Genomic DNA, 24,802 nt, shown 5'->3' with positions numbered 1-24,802 from the left:
TTGGAACTTTTCCCACAGTGGGTCAAACTTGACAATAGTTCAGCTCAAGTTGAACAAATTATGTGAACAGTCAGTCCAAGTGAATGCAACTCAAGCCACCTACAAGATTTTTACATGCAAGGTCAACCATTTCAATTCAGAGAATTTTTTTAATTAAAAATAGGAAATACGCAAATATGTCTTAGAACTTTCTTTTTAAACAGTTTATTCTTAGCACATGGCTTTCTATAGAGCCACACCACAATTTGTACAGTTGCACATGGGTCTAAATGCTCTCCCCCTACCCCAAGATTGTGCCTCAGAATAAAACAATAATATCTCCACAACAATATTTTAAATAAATGAAAGGAAGGGAAACTAACATGTGTCACATCTACCATCAAGGTCTATTCATTTTGAGAATTAAATAATCTTGTGAGGTCCACAATGTCTACTCATTTATTCAGTTCAGCACAAGCTTGTATGAGCTGCCTTAATGAGGGAGGGGGAGGTAAGGAAGACAGGAAAAGGGTCTGATTTCTTTTGCTTGCAACAAACATACATGTACATGTCCCCAGTCAGCATGGGTTGTGCGACTGACTTTAGCCATCTCAAAAGTATTTGATGCCAAGTGGTTCTTCTCTGGTACTCAAACCTGGCAGCCTTGCTCAGGCCAGCAGGTTGTTCCCCAGCCAGCAACCTGGCCAGTGTCCTCTCTTGGGTGGCAAGCAGCTCACACTCTTACCAGGATAATGTCTTCTTTTTATTATCCTTTCACCAAGCTGAGTTTTGTTCTGGGGTCTGTTGTAGTCCAGATGGGAAAGGGTGGAAGGGAAAGGGGCAGTACTGGGGAGAAAAGCAGGTGAGGGAAAGAACTGGTCTAGAGCGCTGGAAGGTTATATGGAGGAGGGAAGGGATGTGGAGGCGCCCTGGTGGGGGCGAGGATGGGGGTGCGGGCTCTGAGTTTGTGGTTTCCCTGGTAGGCCTGCTGAGGCCGAGGCCGAGGCCGAGGCCGAGGCCGAGTTGGAGGATCGCATCTTAGTGTTGGGCAGTTTGTGATCTTTCTTCCACTTCATCCTCCGGTTCTGAAACCAGATCTTGACCTGGCGCTCGGACAAGCAGAGCGTGTGGGCGATCTCGATGCGGCGACGCCGGGTCAGGTAGCGGTTAAAGTGGAACTCCTTCTCCAGCTCCAAGACCTGCTGCCGGGTGTAGGCGGTTCGGGAGCGCTTGGGCTCCCCTCCGTTATAACTGGGGTTGACTGAAAGCCCATAACCCCGAAGGAGAAAGCCAAGGAGGAAGGAGTGGACGAGAGGGAAAGGAGGGGGAGAGAGAAGGTGGGGTGGGGAAGAGCAATTGGACATCATCATTATATAATAACCTGACACCAAGTTCACGCAAGATACATAAAACGGCAAAGAAAATGTTTCACAGGCTATTGACAACGGGAAACACCCGAGAGCCATAAAGAATAGTGCTGGGCATTGGGGCTGAAGAGAAGCTTCAAAGACACATGGCCTGAAGCCTCTGCCAGGGCAATTAAATTTATGGGGGCTATAATTACTGCCCTAACAGTTTGGCGTCTCGTAAATCTCCCGATAAAGGGACCCCGGGTACAAGGGTACAAAAGGGTTCTCACGTTGGGAATCAGGAGGCCGGCTGGCGCGCACACACCCACATCCCACTATAGCCTGGGCCAGTTGGGGGTCCCCTCCCCAGGCCCCCTTCCCGTCGGCCTCTCCCGCTGACCCCCGCCCCGACACTGGAACCTGGGCTCGGCCCCAGGCCACCTTCCCGCGCCTCCCCAGCGGCGCCACGTACCGGCGCTGACATGGATCTTCTTCATCCAAGGGTACACCACCGGCTCCTTGCCCTTCAGGCCTGGCGGGCTCTTGTCGGCCAGGAGCAGCGGGCACGCGGGGGCGCTGCCCCCTGCCGGGACGCCCGGGGTGGCCGGAGCCGCCTCGCAGCGCCGCGGGGGCGCGGGGACGGCCGCACGATGCTGCGGGGGAGGCGGCGGCGGCGGGGGCTGCCGCCCGGGCGGCACGACAGGGCTCGCGTGCAGGCCGTGCGCCGGGGGCTGCTCGGGCTGCGGGGACCGCCCGGGGCTGGCGCCGCCGCGATAGCCATAGGGGTAGGTGGCGTCGGCCGCACCGTGCGCGGGGTAGAGCGCGGCCGCGGGATAGGAGGACTCGCGGGAGGCCCGCGGCGTATAGTAGGAGGCTGGGGGCTCGCGGCTGCCGCCCGCGTGGGGAAGCTGGGGCTGCTGCCGCGGCAGGTGCTGGGCCGCGGGCGCTGGGGGCTGCTGGTAGCCCGGGCCCCCGCCCGGGCCGCCGTCTCCGCCGCCCGGGCCGCTGTGCTGCGCGTACTCCTCGAAGGGAGGGAACTTGGGCTCGATGTAGTTGGAGTTTATCAAAAACGAGCTCATGGTCATTAATTTGTGAAGTGCAAAAATACTAATTTTTCTCGCGTTGTCGTTTTTCTGGGCTCGCCGAAGCCCCTCCCCCTCCTGTCTCGCTTCCCATCCCCCCCGTTCCTCTGCTCCCTTCCCCTCCCCCGCTGTCAAGCGCCCACCCCTCCCCCTCCCTCCGCCGCCGACGCCACCAAAGTTCGCGGTGCTCCTCCCCCCCACAGCACCCCGCGCGCGCGCGCGCGCGCGTCCTGTCTCAGCCCCGCGCGCGCCCCGCCTAGTACCTCCACGTGACCCGCCCCCGCCAATGTGCGTGCCGCGCGCACGGACCCGGATCAGGAAGCGCGCGGGTGCGTGATGGATGCAGCTGTTCGGCTCCAGGCGGAGGGAGAGAGCTGGCGCTTTGGTCGTCCAACCCCCCAACTTTGAGTCCCGCTGGGAGTTCAGGGCCCGCAGGCTTCTGGTCTTCTTAGATGCCCAGACCGAGCCGTATGCGTGGCCTACTCTGGCCTAGGCCTCGGGGCAGCCAAGCGGCCGCGGCCCAGCCCTGACCTCGGGGCACAGCCTAGCTTGGCCTGGCGTCCTCCAGGGTTCGAGGCCGCCTAGGAGAAGGAATGGCGTCGGGACCAAGGGGGCATTCCGTTTTTCATCCTGGCCCCGGAATAAAACGAATGAGGTCAACAGACCAGCTTTCTCGCCAGTTGAGACCCTTCCCCACATCATGCTCGCCGCGTCCGCGCCCAACGTCCCCAGTTTGAGAAGCCAGGCAGGAGCCGAAAAGGGTCGGTGGGTGATCAGCTGAGAGAAATCGGCCCCTAGACGTAAAACAAGGCTATTCCAGTATAACCTGATGCGCACTCTTCTTTTTTTCTTTCTTTTAGAAGCAGAATCTGTTTGGTAGTTTCCCTAAGAAAAACCAGAACCTTCCTAAAAGCATCTCGTTTGATGGAGGTGTCGATTAATAATTAAATCTGCTCGAAGGTAGTAGGTGCGATTGTGAGAAAGTGGCCCAAGGGTGGGGATGGATAGAAGCGAGGATACCTCCACAAAATCGAGCGTTGAGACCAACAACTTCCTACTTCAGGACAATCCTCAAACAAAAACAAGCTAAGGGCAGCATAGGCGCTGCGCCGACGGGTTTTTTTCCCCGCTAAGAATTTTGTTTTGTCTTTTGGGTGTTGCTTTTCCAGGCTGTATCTGAGGCTAAAGTTATATTTAAGGACGATCTATGATTTCTGAATTGCTGAAAATTAGCATATTAACGATGTCAGTAGCTCTGGAAAGTGGGGAGAGAGGACTGTCGCCTGCCATTTGGTAATTGAAATTTGATGGGTAAATAATTACACCATTATTAACAAATAAATTACTTGTTAATTCCACCTAATGTTGATCTTTGAAGTAAATACTGATACCTTACTCGTAGTGTGTACTTTCCCTTTCCTTTTCTGAGTAACGGACACACCTAGATCCTCTACTTTTCAGCCTAGGTTAAAGCAGTGCAAACTAGCATAGTCACCATTCTAAAAATACTTTCATATTGGCATGCAAAGCAAGGATTTTTCAGCTGATGCACCTTAGTTGATTTTTCAAAGAGCAATATAAACAGCCTTCTCACAACTGAGTCTGGAACGCAGGCAAGGAAAGTTATAGCCTAAGCCTGGAGACACTTCAAAAGGAATGTCAATTCTATCTTCATTTATATCGGTTACTCATATGAGTTACTAAATGCTGGAATATATCCATTTGATGGATAGTCATTTAATGCTTAGCCACATAAAGCCCATTATATGGGACTAATCTTTAAACTAATTTGGGAAAAGAGTTAAAAAAGGGATCATGTTAGCTTTCTGACTGCAATCACCCTGAAGTGGTACAAAGAAGTTTTCCACATTGGATGTGTGTCTGTGACGAGTGCTGTCCATCGACATGGGGCACCCTGAAAATTTTTAAAAATGAAATCTAAGCCACAGACAGAAATCAATGCTGAATGTAATCTTTAGACATCCTCTCTAGACGTGGGGGAAAAATCTTGCCTGTGATATAGCTGCCTAAACCAATATCTCTCTACAGCACGAAAAAATAATATATACATATGTATACTATATAACATGAATATGTACATACATAATTTGCAAAACTGGGCTCTCTAAGCTTCAGGGAAGAAAAAACATGACAAGGAAATTTTGCCTCCCTCCTAGTGTCATCAGACTAAGGTCTTAACTATGTCTGTTCAATATTATTTACAGACACTAAAGGAGAAAATTCATGTTGTTTAGCCTCAGAACCTTCTACCGAGTCTCTATTTTAAAGTATTAACAAGGCTCGGGCAATGTTTTATATATGGTTAACCTAAACGAGTTAACTGCGCCTGTGTTTCATGTGGTTCTATTACTTTAGGAAGATGGGCTTACACAGAATCCCCCCAAGGCCTGTAACTTGTCTTTGTGGTTCCTATCATAAACACAAACGGAGCCAGGACCACCAAGTGTTATCTCACACACCGACATTTTGACATTTTACTGCAAGATTTATGGCTGTAATAAACAATCTCAGTACCTTTTCTGATCCTTCCACAATCTCTCTTTGCAAGCCATAGCATCATTCCATTGAATCAAATAATCTTTCGAAAAACAAAACAAAAAAAACTCTTGCCTTCACGTGAAATCCAAGACACTAAAGTAAAGCCAGGAAGAAACTAACTCGATTAATAAACTGAAGTTTACCAGCAGCATCTCGCCCAAAAAAAAAGATTGGATGCCCTGAAATCAAGCAAAGAGGGAGTGTGCTAATCTTCACACACCAACGGGCTCCAGTCCCAAGCAGGGTGAAAGCGTTATCCTTTTCCTGGGAAACTGGTAAGCACATTTGCTCATTTCCACGTGCAGGGATAACATATATTCCCAACAAAAGCTTTCTTAAAATCCCATTAAGTGAAATAACTTTTCATCATGTCCTCGAATCCCAGATGGAGAAGGAGAGAGAAGGGAGTCCAAGGGAGAGGGAGGTCGAGAGGGAGGCAGTGTTTTGCAGCCTAGTTTGAATCTGATTTGAATCATTTTGAATATATTTGGAACAGCCTTCCTTCTTGAATGCAACCCTGTCCCAAGTTTCAAAGTGACCGAACAGTGACACCGTGTGCATTTTGTTTCTTATTAATCTTACACATTGACAGTCTTTGTTAAATCACAAGGCGCGCCCTTCACCAGCCGACATTTTCATATTTGTTAGACGCGCTGACCTGAAGTTCACCTCGGCCTTGGACTTTGTGCTTCTAAAAGGTCTATACAGTGTCTTTTAGAGAGTGGGGTGCTTTGCCCAGGTCACTCCTTCTCAGGGAAGACCAAGGGTTGGGGGGGAAGCAAAGGAAATGCAAACGTTATGGAATGTATTGACTGTATTTGTCCTTTGTTCTCTAGAGCGAGAGTCCCCCAGACTGTGTTCGCTATCTGAAGCACGTCTCTGGAGCACACAGGAGAAGGACTGAATTTCAAAATGCCTGATGGTGGCATTTGAGGGCTTCTCCCCACCTGCACTTGGCATAGGATTTTAGAGAAGCAGTACTTTATCAGCCATTTGACCAATTAATTGTTTGGGGGTAACTTCCTTATAGTAGTTTATACTAATGAACACAATCCAGGCATAAGGCGTATGAAATTCATATCCAGATTAGACATGAATTTTAACCAGGACTGTGTAAAAGCCCTAAAGATTAAAATCCTCCAAATAAAGAAAGTAAGCACTCCAAAAGCAATAACTTCTGCAGGCACCTTTTCTTTGACTTGAAAAACTAGCTAAGAGGTGTCTGCGATTATCGAAGCTGACATGTTCCTAAGGTGTGGCACATTTTTTAACCAATAACACAATAACAAGGTTTTCTCAAAGAGACACATAATTGTCTTGGTGAGTAATAGGAGACGTTTCCGTTTTCTTCATTTCACTGGCCCAGATGTGGTGATGTGTTCGCTGCTGTAACAGCAGTCACCACAGTTGTTCCCTTTCCTCTGTTCTCATCTGGCACACCCCCATTTGGCTGCAAGCTCTTGGCCAGAATGAAAACTTTACACATTGCACAGCGGAAGCAATCTGACTACTTCCACAAAGGCAGTGTTTGGGAAATATTTGCTTTTACCCCTGAACACACCTGGCACCAGCAAATCCAGGCAAGCACACTATAGTGGGATGATCTTAAATGTCCCTGCAAGGGTCTACATTTTGAGTAGTTGAATTAGCTTATCTCTAAAGTTAAAAGAAAAACCTGGAAAAAAATTTCATCTTTCTCTTTTCCATTTCCCTACACAAATTACTTGAAGATCAATACATAGGAAAGGAACATATGCCCCCCAGAAAACAGATGCTAATGGCACCAACACTGAAGGTTAATATAGGTGCATGAAAAATAAAATACTGTTTAGCTCTCCAGTTGCAAGGCACACACAAGGCATGGTTCCAGTCAGCTTTCCTCACACACTATTCCCTTTCTTTTCTACTCTCCTGCCCTCCCTCCTTAGCTTGCTTCCCCTCTCCTAATGTATTTTTAAAGAGTATTTTCTGGAGAATAGAAGTCTGTCACAGTAGTCTTACCAATTGGTCTGGCATTTGTGGATTCCACCTTCCTGCTCAAATGGTACATTCTTTACAGTTTATTCAGCTATAGATTGTAGCATTTCTCTTACATTAAGTTTAGGGTTAACAATAAACATAATGAAAAACTTTTAACAACAGGAATATTTTCCTGGTACCAATAAGCATTTTCTCACTGGTGGAGGGGTGGAGAAATTCTGTCCCTTTGGGGAGGATTTCCACTTCCTTTCTCCCCTTCCCAGTTCTTTGTATTTAGTGGGTGGCAGTTTCAGAAAAAGCATTCCATCCTTGAAAACTGCAAAGGATACATTTTGCAAAAAGTGCCTATGTTTGCCCTTGTTCTCACACACTTTAGGGATCATTATAAGTACTAAAAAGGAAAAAAGAAAAGGCCAATCAAAATCTCAGTTTTCAAATAAATGGTTTCCTGCCCATTCTTTTTCCTTTGAAGGTATGAGGGAACATTGGCAACTTGCTACATTATTTCTTAAAGGTCCACTGATGAGTTTTGAGCTTTTCTATTTTGTGACAAATCCACAAACAGACTCCTGGTTCCCTAGCATCTAAGGTGTTGGTGCTTCAATAATCTATGCCAGTTTACCTGCTGCTATTCCCTTAGAATGGGAGTGATAATTCAAGATGAAATACAGCATGTATTACTCTTGAAAAGAGGAATTTTCTATCCTTTCCTTCGTAATTGAGGTCATTCAACCACTAGGGTTCACCTGGAGTCCATACCGTGATACACGCGTCACTCCGTGCCATTTTATCTTTTGTGCTGATAGTCAAGATCGCAGCTCTAACATTGACATCAAACTCTGTCTGGGCAGATGACTAAGAGTGCTGCACAACGTAAACTTTTGACCCTCAACTTTTTGACCTGCAGTTACAACCACAAAGATACACAAAGCTGTGCCTCTTCTTTCAAGAGGAAGCCCCCCCCCCAGGAACCCCAGGAGCTTAGGATGCCCTGCTTCTGTCACTGTCTTTTGGAATAAGAGGGTGAATTGGATATTTTTGTGTGTTTCTGACTGTACTTCCTGTCAAATCAGCCTCCTACCTCCTTTTGTTATCACTTAAATAGGAATGAGATTATTTTAAAATCACTCATCATTACATTTACAAGGAAAATTTGGAGTAGGAGACTTTTGCGAGGGGAACCTTGCAAAAAGTCAAAGAAAAAAGAAGACGGGGAGAAAGCAGGCAATGGAAGCTGGAGACTTTTCCTTTATTTAAAAATAAAGACTCAGCCCTAATTGTTGGGCAAGCTGGCCCAGGCAGCAGAGTTGACTGTGAACTTGTACTAAAGCGTGCTCTGCTGGCGATTCCTAGGGTGTGCAGATTTATCTTCTCTGCATTTACTTAACCCGGCAGTGAACTGCATGGGCGTCATTTGTTAGGCGATGACAGACTTCACCTCCAGCAAGGGCTGCTTCACAAAATCGCAATAATTACCCAATAACCTTCATAACAAATATTATTATTGAAAAGACTGGTTTGTGGGGAGGGGAACTGATGGAGAAAAGGCAGCTTTCTTTGTGGAAAAACACCAAATAAAACAGTCCTAGGCAGATCTTCCAGTCCTGGAGTTTAGAATGGTTAGTACTGTGGCTCTCCTCTCCTATGTGGGTGGGAACCTAGGCAGATCCCCTCAGCCCTGTCTAGTTTTGTCATTGTCTAGAAAGAAATTCTGCCTTAAAAGGCAAAGGGATGGCGCCCACAATGTTCTGCACTCTCCATGGTGGGCAAACCTTGGATAGACTGCAGAGCAAAGGTGGGGGAGAGGCTTTGAAGGGCATCTTTTAAGCTAAAAGCATTGTTTTCCTCTTTAATAGCCTATCTTTCAAGATGTAATTTGCTCTCCCCTCACTAATTGTTTGGATATAATACTCTTCACATCTCAACAAATGAACATGACTCCGTTTCTGGTAGAAAATTCTGTCTTGCTCTCTTAGGGCTGCCAGCAGTGAAGCGGGGGGGGGGGGGGGGGGGGGAAGAGCAGGGGGAAAAGAGAGGAATCTTGGCATAATGTTGTGAAATTAGACCATGGAAACCCTAACAAACCCCTAAGTAGGTGTGACCAGAGGCTTCCTATTATATTTATAGTTCAGGAAATATTGTCTCTTCAGCTTGTAGAAACAAACGGGGCCCAGCACATTTCGGACGCCTTCTCATTTTACAAGGCTAGGAGCACAGACAAACACTTCTGCCACTGGCTGAGACTAGATGTCTTCATAAAGCCCTCAATGACAAAGATTTTCTTCCTAAGTAAGTTCCTCTGCAAAAACAACCCAAAAGAATGCACAAGAAAAAAAAAACTTACCTGCAAAATGAGCAGATAACCAGCCATCCTCTTTACTATGCTTCCTATGAAAATAGGAAGAAAGAGAAAAAATTCCTCCAATAATGCTCACATAGGTCTGCCTGGATGCCATATTTTTAAAGTCGTTTAACCCCATGTGAGTTGGCCTGCTCTCTTAAACTCTAAAGTTTTATGATGATCACAACAGACAGAAATAAGTAAGCTGACAATATTTAGAGCCTGTAATTTTTTAATGCATGGGAAAGTTTCCCCATATTGTGTGATGCTGGTCTAAGAACCTTTCTGCCCATTTCCACACCCCACAGTGGGATGTGACCAAGGAGATGGTATGGACACTTCTCCAGGCAAGTTACTCAAATGAACCTACCAGCAGCCCTATCACCCTTTTTTTTTTCTGTCACTAATTTTAGTCACCAAGAAATCACTCAAGCAAGATCACCAAATGATTAACTAAAATAAAACCTTAACCCCATATCTTCCAATAAAGAACCTGAAACTCAGAGCAGCAGAACAAAGACTCCAGAATTCTCACAGACACATAAAATAATAAAAGAGAACCCAAATATAGTTTATATTCTGGTTCCCACTAAGATGCAGACACATATTCCTGAATGCTGAACTATCAATACTCACTTTAACAGGTTACGCAAAACGACTTGCCTCTATTCAAGAGGAGTGGGACTTGCGGGGAGGGTTTCGATTTTTCAAAAAACTTCCCAGGTTTTGCTTTCTGGATCTCTGACTTTGGGGACATCTGTTGGATTTATGTCGAGTGTAAGTGGCCTCTGCACAATGAAGTTTGTGGAAATTCCAAATCTACACTTTTAATGTCTTCACTTTAACAACATAGTACAAATCTTTACCAACTAGCACTTGCAGAAAACTACCTAGGTAGCTCCAAAGAAGAAAAGCATTTGGAGACAGAAGATCCCATTTTTTGTTTCATTTCTGAGTTGGAGGATCTGACTTAGATCTTCATATGGTGTTGGGGGAAATCTGTTAGATCCCTTGTGGGTACCCATTCAGAGAAGACCCCAGGACAGGCCACAGTGTCCCCAGTCATGGCTTTGCCACTGAAGAATGTAGTGGGCTGGGGCCAGAAAGGGTGGCTGAGGCCAAGCTGGAATTATACCCAGGAAAAATATATCTCATCCATTGGTGCAATATTGGGAACTGTTTTGGAAATCATAGATTATGTAAATATCCTGGGATCAAACAGAAAGAGCAGCTAACAAAAGAAAGGCGGAAATCTCCTACTGACAAACGACCAATTTCTTCCCTAAACTACCCTTTATGATGTGTGAGGAAAAACAGCCTAATGGTTCTGGGGACTTTTAAGTTAGGCATTGAAGACACCTCGATTTCCCCCCAAACTTTAGGGCATGGTTTGGAAGACAGAGTTTGCCTGTATATTGAGGGGGAGTAAATTTCTCTAATCCTTAGTGTTATCTAGGGGGATGCCCAAGTTGCCTTTTGAGGGTCCTGTGTATAGATGTTTTAATTCTACAAAGGAGGAGAGGAAAAGGAAAGGAGAGAGGGAGAAGAAAGGCAAGGCGGAAGAAAAGAAAGCGCTGTAACTCCTTTCATTTAGCCTGGGGATTCAAAGACTAAAGTTAAATCCGGCCATAAAGTTTATTGCTTCAGACTCACAGGCGGGTGAGAACAGTCCCACCGAAATAAAAAGAAGGTGCAGGCAAACAAGGTTCAGGGCCTGGTCCCAGGTGCGGGGGAGGGGGTGCCGAGCCCTCCCCGCCAGGTGGGGACCCGCGGTCCCCAGCGTCCCGGCCTCGGCCTGGCAACCCAGGGGCCCAGCCTGGAGTTGCGGCCCGCGCGCGACCGGCCTCTGCCACCCTCGGGCTCTCCCGAGCCAGCCTGAGACCCGGCCCCAAAGGCCGCCGCCTCGATTCAGTGCTGCCAAATGACCCTGGCCCGCGAAGACGTATTGCCACAGCCCCGTAAGGAATCCCGCCAGAGTCCGCCTCGGCCCTGCCCGGGCCTTTCTTTCAAACTCCCCAGCGCGCCCCAGCGCAGCGCGGCCTCGGCGCCCGCGGCCGGCGCCCCCTGGCTCCCAGCCCCCACCCAGGGCCCCTCAGACCCCGCAGAGCCGGGCCCGCCATTCCCGGGATGGGGGGCGGCCCTGTCGCGTCTCCGCACGCAGGCCCACTCGCACACAAAAATCATCGTTTTGCACGCCGGAGAGAGCAGCGGAAGTCATTAACATCCGCGCTGCTGCAGCAATTCAAGTTAGGCCTGGCGATGCGGCGCGGCCACAGGCGCTCGGCACCGTGGTGTCTCCGAAAGCTGGCTCCAGGCGCTGCCAATTTGGGCGGAGGGAAAGTGTGCTCTCCCTTTGGAATTCCGAGGCAACCTCAGAGTTATTAAACCAGAGAGAGAAAGAGAGAGCGAAAGATCGAGAAAAAGTTTTTCAGAGTACAAATAAACTTGAAAGCGCTCAGGGGGCGAGCTTACCTTAACTCGGAGGGAGCCATTTTTCAGAGAGTTTTGAGAACTTGTGGTTTGGACACTTCTGGACCTAAAATTGACAATTTGAATGACCAGACGGCACACGTAGCCTGCAAAAGAGTCAAATGGAGTCCAGCGTCAGTGAGATTATATGTTATGTGGTATATAATGTTGGATGTCAACTCCCCAAAACCATAAAACTTACTTTAATGGCCCCACGTGACGTTTTATAGCCAGTGAGCCGATCTGTCTGTGCTATGGATGATTTTACGATCTAATTCATAGACAAAACCCTATTCATTTGGCACCCAAATGTCATATAGCCGGAACTGGGGCTTATAAAGTTTACTGTTTTATAACTTTTAAAAGGAAAGACGGCATCAGTGTAAGCAGTCGGTAAATGTGCAAATCTCTAGTTGCGCTTTAGCTGCTCTGAGGAGTTTCCCAATCGAGCTAGAGATGGGGTAAGTACCTTACATTTGTAGCAAATTAATTGTAGCAAAAGAAGCCAACTGGGTTCAGGAGGGTGAAGACTGGGAAAGGGTGCCTGGGTGGGTTAGGGGCAGAGGGTTTGGGGGCCACAACTTGACATAGCAGCCTCTTCAGCAAGTGGAGGCCTAGGATGGCCTTCGGAGAGAGGCAGCATCTGTGCGGGCCCCCGAGGGCCGCTAACAAAGCCCTGGGCTTTTTCTCCTTTCTTTCTCTCCCTCTTTTTTTGTACCCAGCAAGTTAACTTGGTTTCCTCAGAGATGGGCAGGTTGGACTCAGGCTTTGCAACCACCTAAGGCTTTTCCGCCTCCTGTCCTGAACTCTCTGATGGGTCAGAGTTAGGGAGGCTGCGGGTCAGGGTGTTGGTCTGAGGTCCCCTTGCACAGGCAGACTGCTCAGGTAGCCTCAGACTCAGTGCCTCCAGCACTGGACAGACAGACAGAAGAGCAGAAAGAGCCATTTGCTATTTAGCACAAACCAGACCAAGAGAACTTACAATAGAAAGTTTATTTTTTGTTTCCAGTCAGTATTTTTTTCCTTAAAAACAAATACCCAAAAAAAAAAAAAAAAAAAAAAAAAAGCTGATCACAGTTTGCTTAAACAGCCAGACTTGGACAATATTTGTAACTTTGTTCACAAAAACATACATCACTGAAGCTGCGCTTATAAGAGCCACTTCCAGAGTTCGTGCAAAGGGTCCTACAAAGGCACGCAGGGACACACCGCTCAGAGTCACAGTTTTCGTCACAGAGTCACTAGTCACTACATGTCGAACAAGTTAAGTTGTGTCTCATCAAGTCACCTCTACAACAGCATTAATTACACAAGGAATATAGGTAGTTTGAATAAAAATATCTTTAACAGCTTGGAGCTATTGAGACAGGAACACTTCCACTCACATGCACAGGTAAACAACTGGAGTGCAACACACAACATTGGCACTAAACGAGGTCGAAGGGGGACTTTTTTGTGTATTTTTATCTTTTCTTTTTTGTTATAGTTACTTCAAGTAACACAGCTTGCTTCATATAAATAAGTTAAAACATCTATTTTTTTTTTTCAAGACAAAGCCATTCAGGACAAAGAGATGAACAGAAAGCAGATCTACTTATACAGGCGCTATAATGGCAATAAACAGGCTCATGATTAAAAGATGAATCAGGGCAACGAGAACAGGGCTTCTTCACAGAAGGAACACAAGGGAGTTTCAGAAAGTCACCTTAGTACTGACACTACGCGGGGTCCGCTAATACTGCTCAGTACTTTAAACGCTCAAATACTCAGGGGCGGAAGGCCCCCCCCGCCGCCGCCATGCTCATGCTTTTCAGCTTATTATCTTTTTTCCACTTCATTCTCCGGTTTTGGAACCAGATTTTAATTTGTCTCTCGGAGAGGCAAAGAGCATGTGCTATTTCAATCCTTCTTCGGCGGGTCAGGTAGCGGTTAAAGTGGAACTCCTTCTCCAGCTCCAGGGTCTGGTAGCGCGTGTAGGCCGTTCGGGCCCTTTTGCCTTCCGGGCCGCCTATGTTGTCTGCAACAGAAAAGTCAGCGGTTTAGCCACCCACTCCTCAGATTCTGGCTACCAAAGTCCGCCGGCTGGGCCAGCCAGGATCCTGAACAGGGAACGGGGAGAAAAGCTCAACAAGTCCTCCCTCTTCGCCTGCCCACCCCTTCCGAATTTCCTTCCCTCTTCCTTTCTAGAAAGAAAACAATACGATTTGGACTCTGGGAACAATCGGCCCATCTGAGACTGGAGCCGCGTCCCGGAGGATCGCCCGGCTTTCCCTCGCCCCTCTATTGCCCTCTGGCCCTGCCCCTGGCGCCCCGAGGCGGGGCACAGCCCTCTCAGGCTGCCCACCCCTCAGAAACCCACCAAAGCAAGGCCCTTTTCTGTGCGCCCAAGTGGCCTCCGGGTCACCCTCCCTTAAAGTTCCAGCCCCGAGAGCCGCCTCCTGTTCCAGCCTGCACGCTTGGGGCGCCTGCTTTCTTTTTCTTCCCTTTCCTTTCCTGCTCTCCCTCCTGCCCCCAAACTTCAGAATCCCGCCGGCTCTCGCCTCGATTATTCCCCCCTAAGCCCCTTTTCGGGGACTCTAATTAGTAACGCTGTTTCCCCAGCGTAGCCCTCATAAATTATCCGTCCTGACAAGCCCGATTCACGGCCCCTACTGCCATCCTCTACCTCTCTGCGCCCTGCTCGGTTTGGCCTGACCCGTGAGCGCGTTCAGAGGCGCTGGGCTTCCATATGTTTTTTTTTTTTTTTCCCTTTATCCCCCTTTCGACGTCTAAACTTGCCTGGCAAGCGGCCCCCTTCCCCCTATTTGTGAGCGCTGGGCGCTGCAGAGAAGAGAGAGAGGAAGAAGGAAGGCAGGAGGAAGAGAACGGCGGGGAGAGGCTCCACAGGGCTGGGAGAGGCGAAACCAGGAGAGAGGGAGAAACAGGGCGGTAAAGGAGAGAGGGGGTACCGAGAGCCGCGCCCCCGCGGCCGCGTGATTTAGGAAAAGGCTGGCTTTACCATGACTTATGTGCAGCTTGCGCATCCAGGGGTAGATCTGGGGTTGGGCGGGCGGCGCCGGGCTCGGCTCGCTCTGCGCGCTCGCCTGCTCGCTGCTGGCGGGGGCGTCCTCCTCGGCTCCGGACGCCGTGCCAACCCCCTCTCTGCTGCTGATGTGGGTGCTGCCGGCGTTGGCCGAGGCGCCGCTGGAGTTGCCCAGGGAGTTTTTCCCGCCGTGGTGGCTGTCGCTGCCGGGCGAGGGGGCCACGGCGGAGCAGGGCAGCGGGTCGGGCGGAGGCGAGTGCGTGGACGTGGCCGGCTGGCTGTACCTGGGCTCCGCGGGCGCCGCGTTGGCGCCGGCCGCGTAGCTGCGGGCGCGCTCCCCGGAGCCAAAGTGGCCAGAGCCCGAGCGGCCGACGCTGAGATCCATGCCATTGTAGCCGTAGCCGTACCTGCCGGAGTGCATGCTCGCCGAGTCCCTGAATTGCTCGCTCACGGAACTATGATCTCCATAATTATGCAACTGGTAGTCCGGGCCATTTGGATAGCGACCGCAAAATGAGTTTACAAAATAAGAGCTCATTTGTTTTTTGATATGTGTGCTTGATTTGTGGCTCGCGGTCGTTTGTGCGTCTATAGCACCCTTGCACAATTTATGATGAATTATGGAAATGACTGGGACATGTACTTGGTTCCCTCCTACGTAGGCACCCAAATATGGGGTACGACTTCGAATCACGTGCTTTTGTTGTCCAGTCGTAAATCCTGCCTGATGACCTCTAGAGGTAAACTCGTGCACTAATGGGGGAGTTGGGTGGAGGCGAGAGGAGTGGCGCGCGCGCCCCAGGCGCGTGCCCGCCGCCCGCCACCGTCGTTCAGTCGGACTCGAGCGCCACCCGCTGGAGGCAGGGCGCATCGCTACGCTTCCGACCCGGGCTGCAAGGGCCGGGGTCGAATTGAGGTTACAGCCCATTATAGCAAAATTATTGCATTTCCCTCGCAGTTCCATTAGGATGTACCAATTGTGAGGCCGTCAGCTGCCGATCGCGTGCCCGGCGAGGATGCAGAGGACTGGGGGGGAGATGGTGACTTGGATTTTATTTACAACAACTTTATTTCCCCGCTGTGCAGACCCTCTTATTTTTTGTCGAGGTTGGGGTCGGTTCTGCCCGTCGTGCCGGCAGCTCTGAAATTTGAAAATACAGATATCACCTTCGGGGAAGGAGGAGGCCATTTAGCCAACTGGAGAAATAAATCCTACCCTCAGCAGCAGCTACAATTACGGCTCTGTTTTTGCGAGCGCATGAGGGACAGTGTCCCTGCCGCTCTTAAATGACAGGCGTCTATTAAAGATAGCTTTTGTGTAGTGTTTCTCCGAGGCGAGGTCAAATTCCATACACTTTTATAATCGGAGTCGATTTTTCTTTCGTGTAAATATGGTTTTCGTGTCATTAGTTTGCTATTTGATTTGCTTTAAGTATCCAGCCTGGAGAATCTTCACCACCGGGTCCCTTTCCTTGAGCCAACCGGGCCCCAAGTCGGAGGGTTCTCGGTGAACCCAGCGAGTGGGCCGAGGCTCCCCGCAGCCACAGAAGCTGCTCAGGGGATAGGGATCCGTGGGCCGAGTTATTAGGGTCTTGCTTAGACCTCCAGGAGCAAAACGAGGGCGCTAATGAAAGCATTTTATGGCAGTGCCTAATACCTCCGTAGTTATCTTCCTGGATTCTGAAAGACGAAAGTAAATCACAAATATAGCCTAAAGGCGGGGGGTGGGGCAGGTTTCCAAGCTGCAGGCCAGGCGTCTCAGGCGCCCCTGGCACATTTGGAAACCAGTACTCTTGCCGCTCCCATAGCCCTGGGCTGCCTCCTTAGGTCCTGAAAGCTCCTGTGGTGGTACCGCCGGTACTGTCGGAGGCGGGGAGCCGGAATCCGGGGCTCGGAGCCTTCGGGAGCCCCATCGCTCCAGGGCTGTAAAGTTCCACCCGCGCCCAGGTTGGCTCCGCTGGGCTGAAGCTGCTTCTCTTCCACGGACAGTTGCGCGCAGAGCCGAGAGACGAGGCTCTCTCGGGCCCCCTTTGTTCCTCTCGCTTCTTCTTGTTTGGGGGCGGCCTGGGAGGCCACGGCAGAGCTGGGGCCCGAGACTTTAGGTCCCCTCTTCTCAATGACCAGAGTTGATTTGGTTATACGCTCCGGGACTTGGTGGCGAGGAACCGAGGCGGAAACTCCCAGACACCAAAAGGAGCTCGGTTCCCGGGTTCTTTCCTCTCCAGCAACCCCGCGACCCGAGCTCAGGGGCGTGCAGAAGCGCTAACACTAGAGCCAGGGACGGATTCGGGGCGCGCCCTGAGATCCGGAGCCGTCTTGGGCAGCCTTGGAGAGCGAGATTGCGTGTGCAGTGCGCCCCGCTCTACCGCTGGGATTGGCTGTGTGTAGGTTTTTTTTTTTTTTTTTTTTTCTTGTAAGAAATAAATGCTCAGGCATTTGCAAAGCGCCGGGCTCCCCTGAAGCTGAGAAAACCCCCCGGATGAGAGCAGGCAGGAAGAAAAGTTGGGGAGCAGGCAAAGGCAAGGGGGCAAAGCCGAGGGAGGTTGCGGCGCGGGCCTGGTCCCTGCCCAGGCATCTACTCGCCCGCCTTTGCCTCAGCGTCCTCCCCGCTGGGTTGTGTGGAATTGATGAGTTTATTTTCCTTTTTCCACTTCATGCGGCGGTTCTGGAACCAGATCTTGATCTGGCGCTCGGTGAGGCAGAGCGCGTTGGCGATCTCGATGCGGCGGCGCCGCGTCAGGTAGCGGTTGAAGTGGAACTCCTTCTCCAGCTCCAGGGTCTGGTAGCGCGTGTAGGTCTGGCGGCCTCGGCGCCCGTGACTCCCATACACAGCACCTGCGGGCAGAAATGGCCGGGCGCCGGTAAGCCAGGATCCGGGCAGCTTGACCAGTCAGCCAGGCGCCCCACGCCCGGGCCTCAGGGTTGGGAACCACCCGCCTCTCCCACTATATCTGGGGCCCAAAGCGGGCTGGATGGGAGAAGATTATTTCACACAAAGCGAGAGGTTTTCCACCTAAAACGACTTGGGGTGGGAAGTTATTGTTTTTGAAAAATCTGCTCTGTAAAAATAATTACAAGCAAAAGAATAGAACAGCATTCTTAAATCTGGGTACCAAAGTCTGTTTTGTGGGAGCACAGTGTGTGTGTCCGGGAATGGTGGGTATGGAACCCTGTGAGTAGGGTAGACACTCTGAATTCCCACACGTGCCTCTGTGAAGATGTTACTGTGGCCAGCCACATCAGGATACAACATGGTTCTTGGAAAATTTTAAATGGTCAGCCCTCTCAAATCTTTGCAAATGCCTTCCAATTGTATGGCCCTTCTGAGAAACGCAGAGCTCTTGAAAACATAAGTGGATTTTAAAGCAAAAGACTATACGTTTAAAAATTCGCATTAGGCTCTGTCCTTCTCCAAGGATTCCCTGTGGAGTTTTTGGAAGCCAGGAGCAAAGAGATGGAGCTATGGGCCATCTGGGGTTTCTGGAATGTAGGACTGTGATGGGCTATCTGTTCTGGTGCCAAAGGGACCCATGGGTGGGGGGGCTCCCCCCAAGCTGGGTGTGTGAGACTCCGGCAAGGGCCTCAGAAGGAGGCAGAAGTTGGCTCTGAGTGAGCAGTTGAGTGAAGGGGGAGGAGGGGGGGAGGAGAGAGAAGAAAAATCCTGAGGCTGGGGATGTGGCCCTCCAAGGCTTTGGGGAGACACTGCAAGAGGCCAAACAAGGGCCTTCATCTAGATGGGTTTCTGAAAGGCAGAAAGGTGAGGGGGTTGGGAGGGAAAGGTGAGTTCTCAGGATGGGTGCAGAAGGCCATCATGGCTTGGGGTTCTAAGCAGGGTGGCACCAGGGTGCAGTGTGGGCAGGCGCTCTCTCCCATCCAGCCTTGCTCTCTCTTCAGGGTGCCCCTGTCACTGGGTCTCACATAGCATGGCAGTACCCACCCACACACACACCCCTAAGGTGTCACCTTACTTGGACACTAGTGCCCTGCCTTTACTCTGCCATACTTGATTGCCCCATTGGGAATGGGTTGGGTTTTATATATTTTTTTAATCTCTTTTTAAAAACCCAAAGAAACTTTGTTCATTCTTTCCTCCTTTCTATTTCCTCTCTACTTTCTCTGTCTCCTCCTTCCTTCCTTCTTTCCCTGCCTCCTTCTCCCTTTCCCTCCACTCTCTTGAGGGGCTTGCAGGGAAACACCTTACCCGCGCAGGAGTTCATCCGCTGCATCCAGGGGTAAACAGGGCTCGTGTACTTCCGGTCGGTGCCTTCGTCATGGAGGGCTTTGCCCGGCACGCTGCTGCTGTCGGGTTTGTACTGCTGCTCGGGAGAAAAGTGCAGGTAGTCCCCGGGGCCCCTCTGCTTGCCACTGCCCGAGGGCGAGGCGCCACTGAGGTCCTTATCAGAATAGAAACATGAGGCCCCGTACTCGTAGGACGCCCGGTTGCAGGCCAGGACCGAGTTGGACTGTTGGTAGAAACAAGGTGAGGTGTACGTCTTGTCCGGGAGGCTCGACGCCCCGTATGAGGCCGGGAAGGGCCTCAGCGCGTCATAGCCGGCCGGGTAGAGGGGCAGCTGGCCCAAGAAGGAGTCCTGGCCGCTGGGCAGGCTCCCGGGGAAAGTGGGATTCACAAAATAGGAACTCATTTGCGCGCCCCTCTGCAGGACTGTGATTTGTTGTGTATTAGTACATCTGGCTATAACTATTAGTAGTCATCGAACTGGTTTGTTTCTGGATGGCCGAACGCCAAAAGCGACAGCAGCAAATCGCACCAGCTGACGCGGCGGCGGCCAATGGGAGCGAGCGCCGGAGCCCGCTCCCCGGGGACCGCGGCGACCGAGGCAGCAAAGTTACAAACAGCCCCCAGCCCGCCCGCCCGCCGCCCGCCGGGCAGATTAATGGGCGCGCACAGCCAGCCGGCCCGGCTCTCTTCCCGAACGCCGGCGGCGGGCACGGCCCGGGCAGGGGCGTGCGGATCGGGCCGAGGTAGGGGCACCCGCGTCCCGGCTGACGCAAACGCCTGGCCAGGCCCGCTCTTTCGTCCTCCCCTTTTGCCTTGTTGGATTTCGCTGGTTTTTCTCTCCAAACAGGAAACCTGACAGCCTCGCGCCGGGAGGGGCGGTGACAAGGATGGCTTTGCTCCGGGCCGGCCTGCCCTCCCGGCAGGGCCCTGAGTTTGCCCCTCCCCCTGCACTCCCCTACCCGTGGGTGCGGATTCCGGAGCTGGAGAAGGGCTCCGAGAAACCAGGCCTTCACCCGTGCTCCTCGCTCCTGCGCCTTAGGAATCGGTGCATCACCTCCTTCTGTCTTTCCGCATTCCCAACCAAGTGCATGGGCCTCGCCGCCGAGGGGAAAGGCTCACCTCGAGCTGACCAGGGCCAAGACGAGGCTAGTCTCTTCCCCGGCCGGCCCACTACTCCCGCATACAACACGTCTCCTTTGAGTCTCCAGGGGCCTCCTTCCAATGGCCAGCGATTGCCTGGCCTCAAAGCACCCCCCACAAGCTGTGAGCTCCGCTCCCACTGCCTCTGAACCCAGGAACCGAGAGGCCAGAAACCACTGGTTTCAACAAGAAAGGGACCTACAGAGGAGTGGCTGTGAGGTTGAGCTCCTCCCAAGCCAGCCCTGGGACCTGCTCCCCTCGCCCAACTCACGGGACTGTCCCTCCGCCACCCTGATTGCTCTGAGATGAGACAGATCTAGAAGTGGAATCTCTGGCCTCATTTCAGAGGTGCTGGTGACCCAGGGTTCCTGGCCCACCCCAGCATAGAGCGCAGCTCCTCCAGCCCAAGGCTGAAAGGATAACAGATGTGCTTGGTTTCTGGGTCGCCTGTCCACAGGCACTGCCCTGGGATGTCCCACTTTCCTGCCTTTTCTGGGACTGTTTGGGGACCTGTCACCCACAGTTCCTCCAGAAGCAGAAACAGTTGTCTCACCAGCTCCAGAAATTTTCTGAATTGCTTTTACCGCAGTCCCAGGCCTGGCCTACCCCAGACAGGACATGAAATCCTGTCCTGGGCTGTGCTCTCTTGCCTGAGAGGTATGTCTTCAAGATAGCTGACTTTAGCAGCACACGGGTCAATCTCATTTTGTAAAATGTGTTATCTTTCCAATGGCGTTTTTACAACTGTATTTGTTAGGCTTGTAAAACCCCTTAAATTAGTTTTAAAATCCTCAATTCTGTGAAGCTTGAAGAGAGACTTATTTATATGATTTGGTTAAATTTCCAGAGGGTGTTTATAAGATCTGTACAGCTGGGCAAATGCAGGCTGATGGGGTTCAGGACTTGGGGGTGGTGGTGGTAAGGCCCCCTAGGAATCTGGCAACGACTCCCTTAATCTCTTCCTCGATTTTCGATTTTTTCCCCTCACTTCCACCAAGGAGAAAAAGCTGGGAAAGGACTGGGCTATGATTGGCCTCCCGAGAGACTATGGTGCACCCCTGAAACTGCCCACCCAATGGGGGCTGCACCCAGAAGCCTTCTGCCTGTGTCCCAATCAATTGAAGCTGGGAAAGTTTCTCCTTTGCATATATAAATAAGGGCCTGGCAGGAGAGGGTATAATTTTAAATTGCCCTCGAATTTCTTTAGCAAAAGGATTTGATAGGTGAAAATGAAAACCCAAGAGTCAAAAATTAAAAAGGGATTTTTTAAAAAGCTGTGTTAGAAGAAAATCATGTTTGAGTTGTTGTTTCTTTAACAAGACCATCAGATGACAGTGATTTCAAGCAAGTTATTATCATGTAAGACGAAAATAATCCTTTGGAGATGTTGATAAATGTTTACATTCATAATTTCTGCTGCATTCCTCCAGGTCCCACGTAGTGTTGGGGCTGGAGGCAGTTTACTACTATTATTAGCATCTGTTATAGTTTGACCTGGATTCTCGATCTAATCATTGTCTCAGCAACGAAAGAATTTGATTTCTCAGCTAAGAGCCAAAAAAACAGTATATTTCTAGCTTCTATAGGCACAAAGATGGAAAAAATATATTAAACTGAAATCTCTACGTGTTAGCCAAGGCTGGTACATATCATGTTGGCAGCCGCCCAATTTATTTCTCCAACCAGCATTAGGTGTACACACACACACACACACACACACACACACACACACACACACACACAGAAAGAGAGACAGAGCACGCTATTCAGGCAAGAACAGAAGCCCCAGACGCTGGAGGGAGCCTCTCCTGGGATGGTGAGAATGGCCACCAGGACTCTTTTCTAGGTCAAAGCCACATAGAGAGTACACTTACCTTTCAGCTGCTCTTCAAGGAGGACGGGATGGGGAGCAGAGCCTCACATTTCGCCCTTTCCCCGGGCTGCCCACTGAGCTCCTCGACTTCCGCCGGTCTGAAGAGAGGCCTACTGGTGCGTGGAGGGTTCCTTGAAGGCCACCGCGTCCGCCGGGATCGCTAGCCCAGGCCAGAGCCCAAGGCACACAGGTGCGGCCTCTGCCTGTCACAGGCCCTCGCCCGGAGCCAAAGCCCGCCTTCCTTGCCATAGCCAATCCTCCTCAGGGCCAGCCAGGCTTTCAGGCCTCAGGTCTACGAGTGCTATTTCCGATTTCAAAATCCCAAAGCGGGCTTGTTTCCCGAGTCAGCGTGCGCCCCCGGGGCGCCTTGGGACGCGCAGTTTGGATAGAAGCAGCCATGACGTGCCAGGCGGCCTGTGCAACCAGTCTCCATGGTGCTGGGGTGGGGGCAGGACCCGAGTCTAGTCGGGCGTCCAGCTCCGGTCAGGGGTGGCCAAGGCGGGGGAGGCTCCTGGCCAGTCAGGCCCTGGGAGGCCGCCCCTCAGGTCCTCCCTCGCCCCCCTCTCCTCGGGCTGCTTGGGAATCTCTGAGGGGCCCGCGCAGCAGTCGCGCCAGGCTGCACGACGCAGGGCTGCGGCTGGCGTCGGTTCCGGAGACGGCCACAGCGTGGCAGCAGCGAGCTCCCGGCGCCGTCGCAATAAATAATCCGCCCGCGGCAGCCGCAGTCGGGCAGCCCAGGGCCCCGCGATGCAAATGCGCCGCTTTATCCAGCCCAGCGCACCCCCCAGCGCGGGTGGACGTCCCCAACGTCTACAGGCCCTTCTTAATTATCAAATGTATACCAAGGCATCATCTTAAGGTGGGGAAACAACAACAACCAAAACCAAAAAACAAACAAAAAGAACTCAAGTCCAGAACCTCAGGATCATTTCTGGACCCTGTCCCATGAAGCTCCCCGGACAAGTCTGGCCGAGGTACACCCAGGTCAAGTCCAGTCTGTGCCACCCCGCTTCGTCAAGCCCACGCCCGCGGCAGCCTCCGCGCCTCTTCCCGGGAGGCTGCACAGTCCTCTCCGGCTCTCGGCTCACGGGAGATGGGGAGCGCGGTCGCCAGCCAGCCCGCTGCGCCGAGGTGGTTGGGGGGGGTCCCCCTATCGCCCAGACTCGGTTTGCGTCCTTCCTTCAACCTTAGCTGCGGGCCTCTGCCACTCGCAATAACACCACTATATCCTCTGCACGGAAACTTCCCGCCAAGCAACACCCAGCCAATTAACCCCATCCTCTCCTCCAACACAGAATTCCACCCACGAACCTATTCCCTCTCCCCGCGCTTCAGACACCTCTCTCATCGAGAAACCGAGTGAAGGGAAGCAGGCACTCAGCAGAGGACTCTGGCTGAATTAGTAAGTTTTTGTTTGGTTGGCTTTTTCCTCATTCTACCTTTCTCTCCAGAACCCAGTTCCTACAGAATAGACGGTGCTATGTTGATGATGATAAAACGCCTGTCGATGAAAATACACTTTGCCCTCCCCTCTTACCACCTTCCCAGATCGGGAACTGTCTCCAGTTATTGGGGGATTCAGTCCTGCCAAATGGGTCATGAATGAGGGGAAAAAAGGATCCAAACCCGGGAGGCTGGCGGGGAACGCAGAGTGCAGGGCCACTTCCTTTTGGGCTGTGCGAGGTGGCCAGGAAAGGGGAGAGAGAAGACCTGTGTTCCTGCCTCGTGCCAGGGCGCTGTGCCACGGAAGGAAGGCGGGCATTCACTGCCACAGTGAGCCCCAGAGGGGAGAGGGAGGGTGTGTGTGTGTGTGTGTGTGTGTGTGTGTGTGTGTGTGTGTGTGTGTGTGTGTGTTGGCGTGTGCAGGTTGTAGTGTGTGATGGGGGGCGCGTGGGTGAGCGGATGAGTGGGTGGGTGAGGGTGAGTATGCCCCTCTTCAGAGCCGCCCTGGGTTCCCTTTCCCACTGCCGCGGGCGCCGGCTGTCCTCTCACCACCTTTGCTCCTGTCTCCCCACATGTCTCACCTTCAGATGGCGGCTGCCAGAAGCTCCTGCCCCTCTGACAGCTGTCGCTTGGGCAGCCCAGGGAGACGAATTGTCCTCCTTCCTGGTGCTAGAGGACGCAGGAAATTAGCCAGGTTGCGAGTTGCAAATCGGCCGCCGCGGCGCCGGGAACTGGGCGCGCCCCACCTCCAGCGGGAGAGGCCGGGCCGGGCCGGGCCGGAGCCTCGTCTCGCTCGCCATCGCCGGACAAAGCACAGCCGAGCCGGGCTGGAAGGCAGAGCTCCGAAGCGGGCAGGACGGAGCGGAGCAAAAGAATGCGGCTCTATTCTCGCAAGGGAAATTATAAAAAAGTTCATGTTCACGGTTCCCATCCACATGACCGACAGCGGCCAATGGAAGGGCCGAACAACTCATAAAGTTGTATTGCAAAGTTGTAAATTTTCATAAACAACAACGGATTTATGACCCTTTCCCCATCACTAAGAGGAGGCAGCTCTTACACCGGCGCCATCTTACCACCGAGGCCGCCCCGACTTGGGGCCGCAGGTTTTACAGACCCAGTTGGGCCGGGGTTTATTAAAAGAGTAATAAGAAGTGGGCCCAACCCAAGCAGGAGACAGGAGTGGAGGTCTTCGCCCGCGGAGCTCACCCTGTTCTGCGCTGTCCCCATCGGCTCTCGCCTCTTCCCCAGCCTCTCATCCTTCGCATCCAGACGCCCGCGCCAAGGTTTCGCAGCAGATTCTGCGGCCCCTGCCTCTACCCGTA

General features: G+C 51.6%; 2 protein-coding genes across 8 annotated transcripts; both read right to left on the bottom strand.

Moving 5' to 3' along the window:
- Window positions 1-177: 177 nt before the first annotated feature.
- HOXA4 (homeobox A4) lies at window positions 178-2,505 on the bottom strand. The gene is made up of 2 exons (XM_057732688.1): window positions 1,801-2,505; window positions 178-1,240 (listed from the first exon to the last, which is right to left on the bottom strand). Exons 1-2 carry the CDS (start codon window positions 2,411-2,413, stop codon window positions 876-878), a joined length of 978 nt encoding a protein of 325 aa, XP_057588671.1. The 5' UTR covers window positions 2,414-2,505; the 3' UTR covers window positions 178-875.
- LOC130852052 (homeobox protein Hox-A6) lies at window positions 1,107-24,083 on the bottom strand. 7 transcript variants are annotated; one of them, XR_009053290.1, is made up of 4 exons: window positions 14,758-17,356; window positions 13,465-13,776; window positions 11,763-11,866; window positions 1,107-1,240 (listed from the first exon to the last, which is right to left on the bottom strand). XR_009053290.1 is itself a non-coding variant. In XM_057732686.1 (4 exons), the coding sequence occupies exons 2-4, from the start codon at window positions 19,005-19,007 to the stop codon at window positions 13,526-13,528; spliced, it is 528 nt and encodes a 175-aa protein (XP_057588669.1). In that variant the 5' UTR covers window positions 19,008-19,097; window positions 24,059-24,083; the 3' UTR covers window positions 12,734-13,525. The 7 variants fall into 7 exon arrangements, 6 of the variants coding, with proteins under 6 accessions (XP_057588669.1, XP_057588667.1, XP_057588668.1 ...); XM_057732686.1 differs by lacking the exons at window positions 1,107-1,240; window positions 11,763-11,866; window positions 14,758-17,356 and adding exons at window positions 17,365-17,616; window positions 18,983-19,097; window positions 24,059-24,083 and having other exon boundaries at window positions 12,734-13,776; XM_057732684.1 differs by lacking the exons at window positions 1,107-1,240; window positions 11,763-11,866; window positions 14,758-17,356 and adding exons at window positions 17,365-17,616; window positions 18,983-19,097; window positions 22,036-22,175 and having other exon boundaries at window positions 12,734-13,776.
- Window positions 24,084-24,802: the final 719 nt, after the last annotated feature.

This window comes from Hippopotamus amphibius, chromosome 4, assembly GCF_030028045.1.
Source record: "Hippopotamus amphibius kiboko isolate mHipAmp2 chromosome 4, mHipAmp2.hap2, whole genome shotgun sequence".
Lineage (NCBI taxonomy): Eukaryota > Metazoa > Chordata > Mammalia > Artiodactyla > Hippopotamidae > Hippopotamus > Hippopotamus amphibius.
Note: the sequence above shows the minus strand (reverse complement) of the source record. Positions and strands in the feature narration are given on the sequence as shown.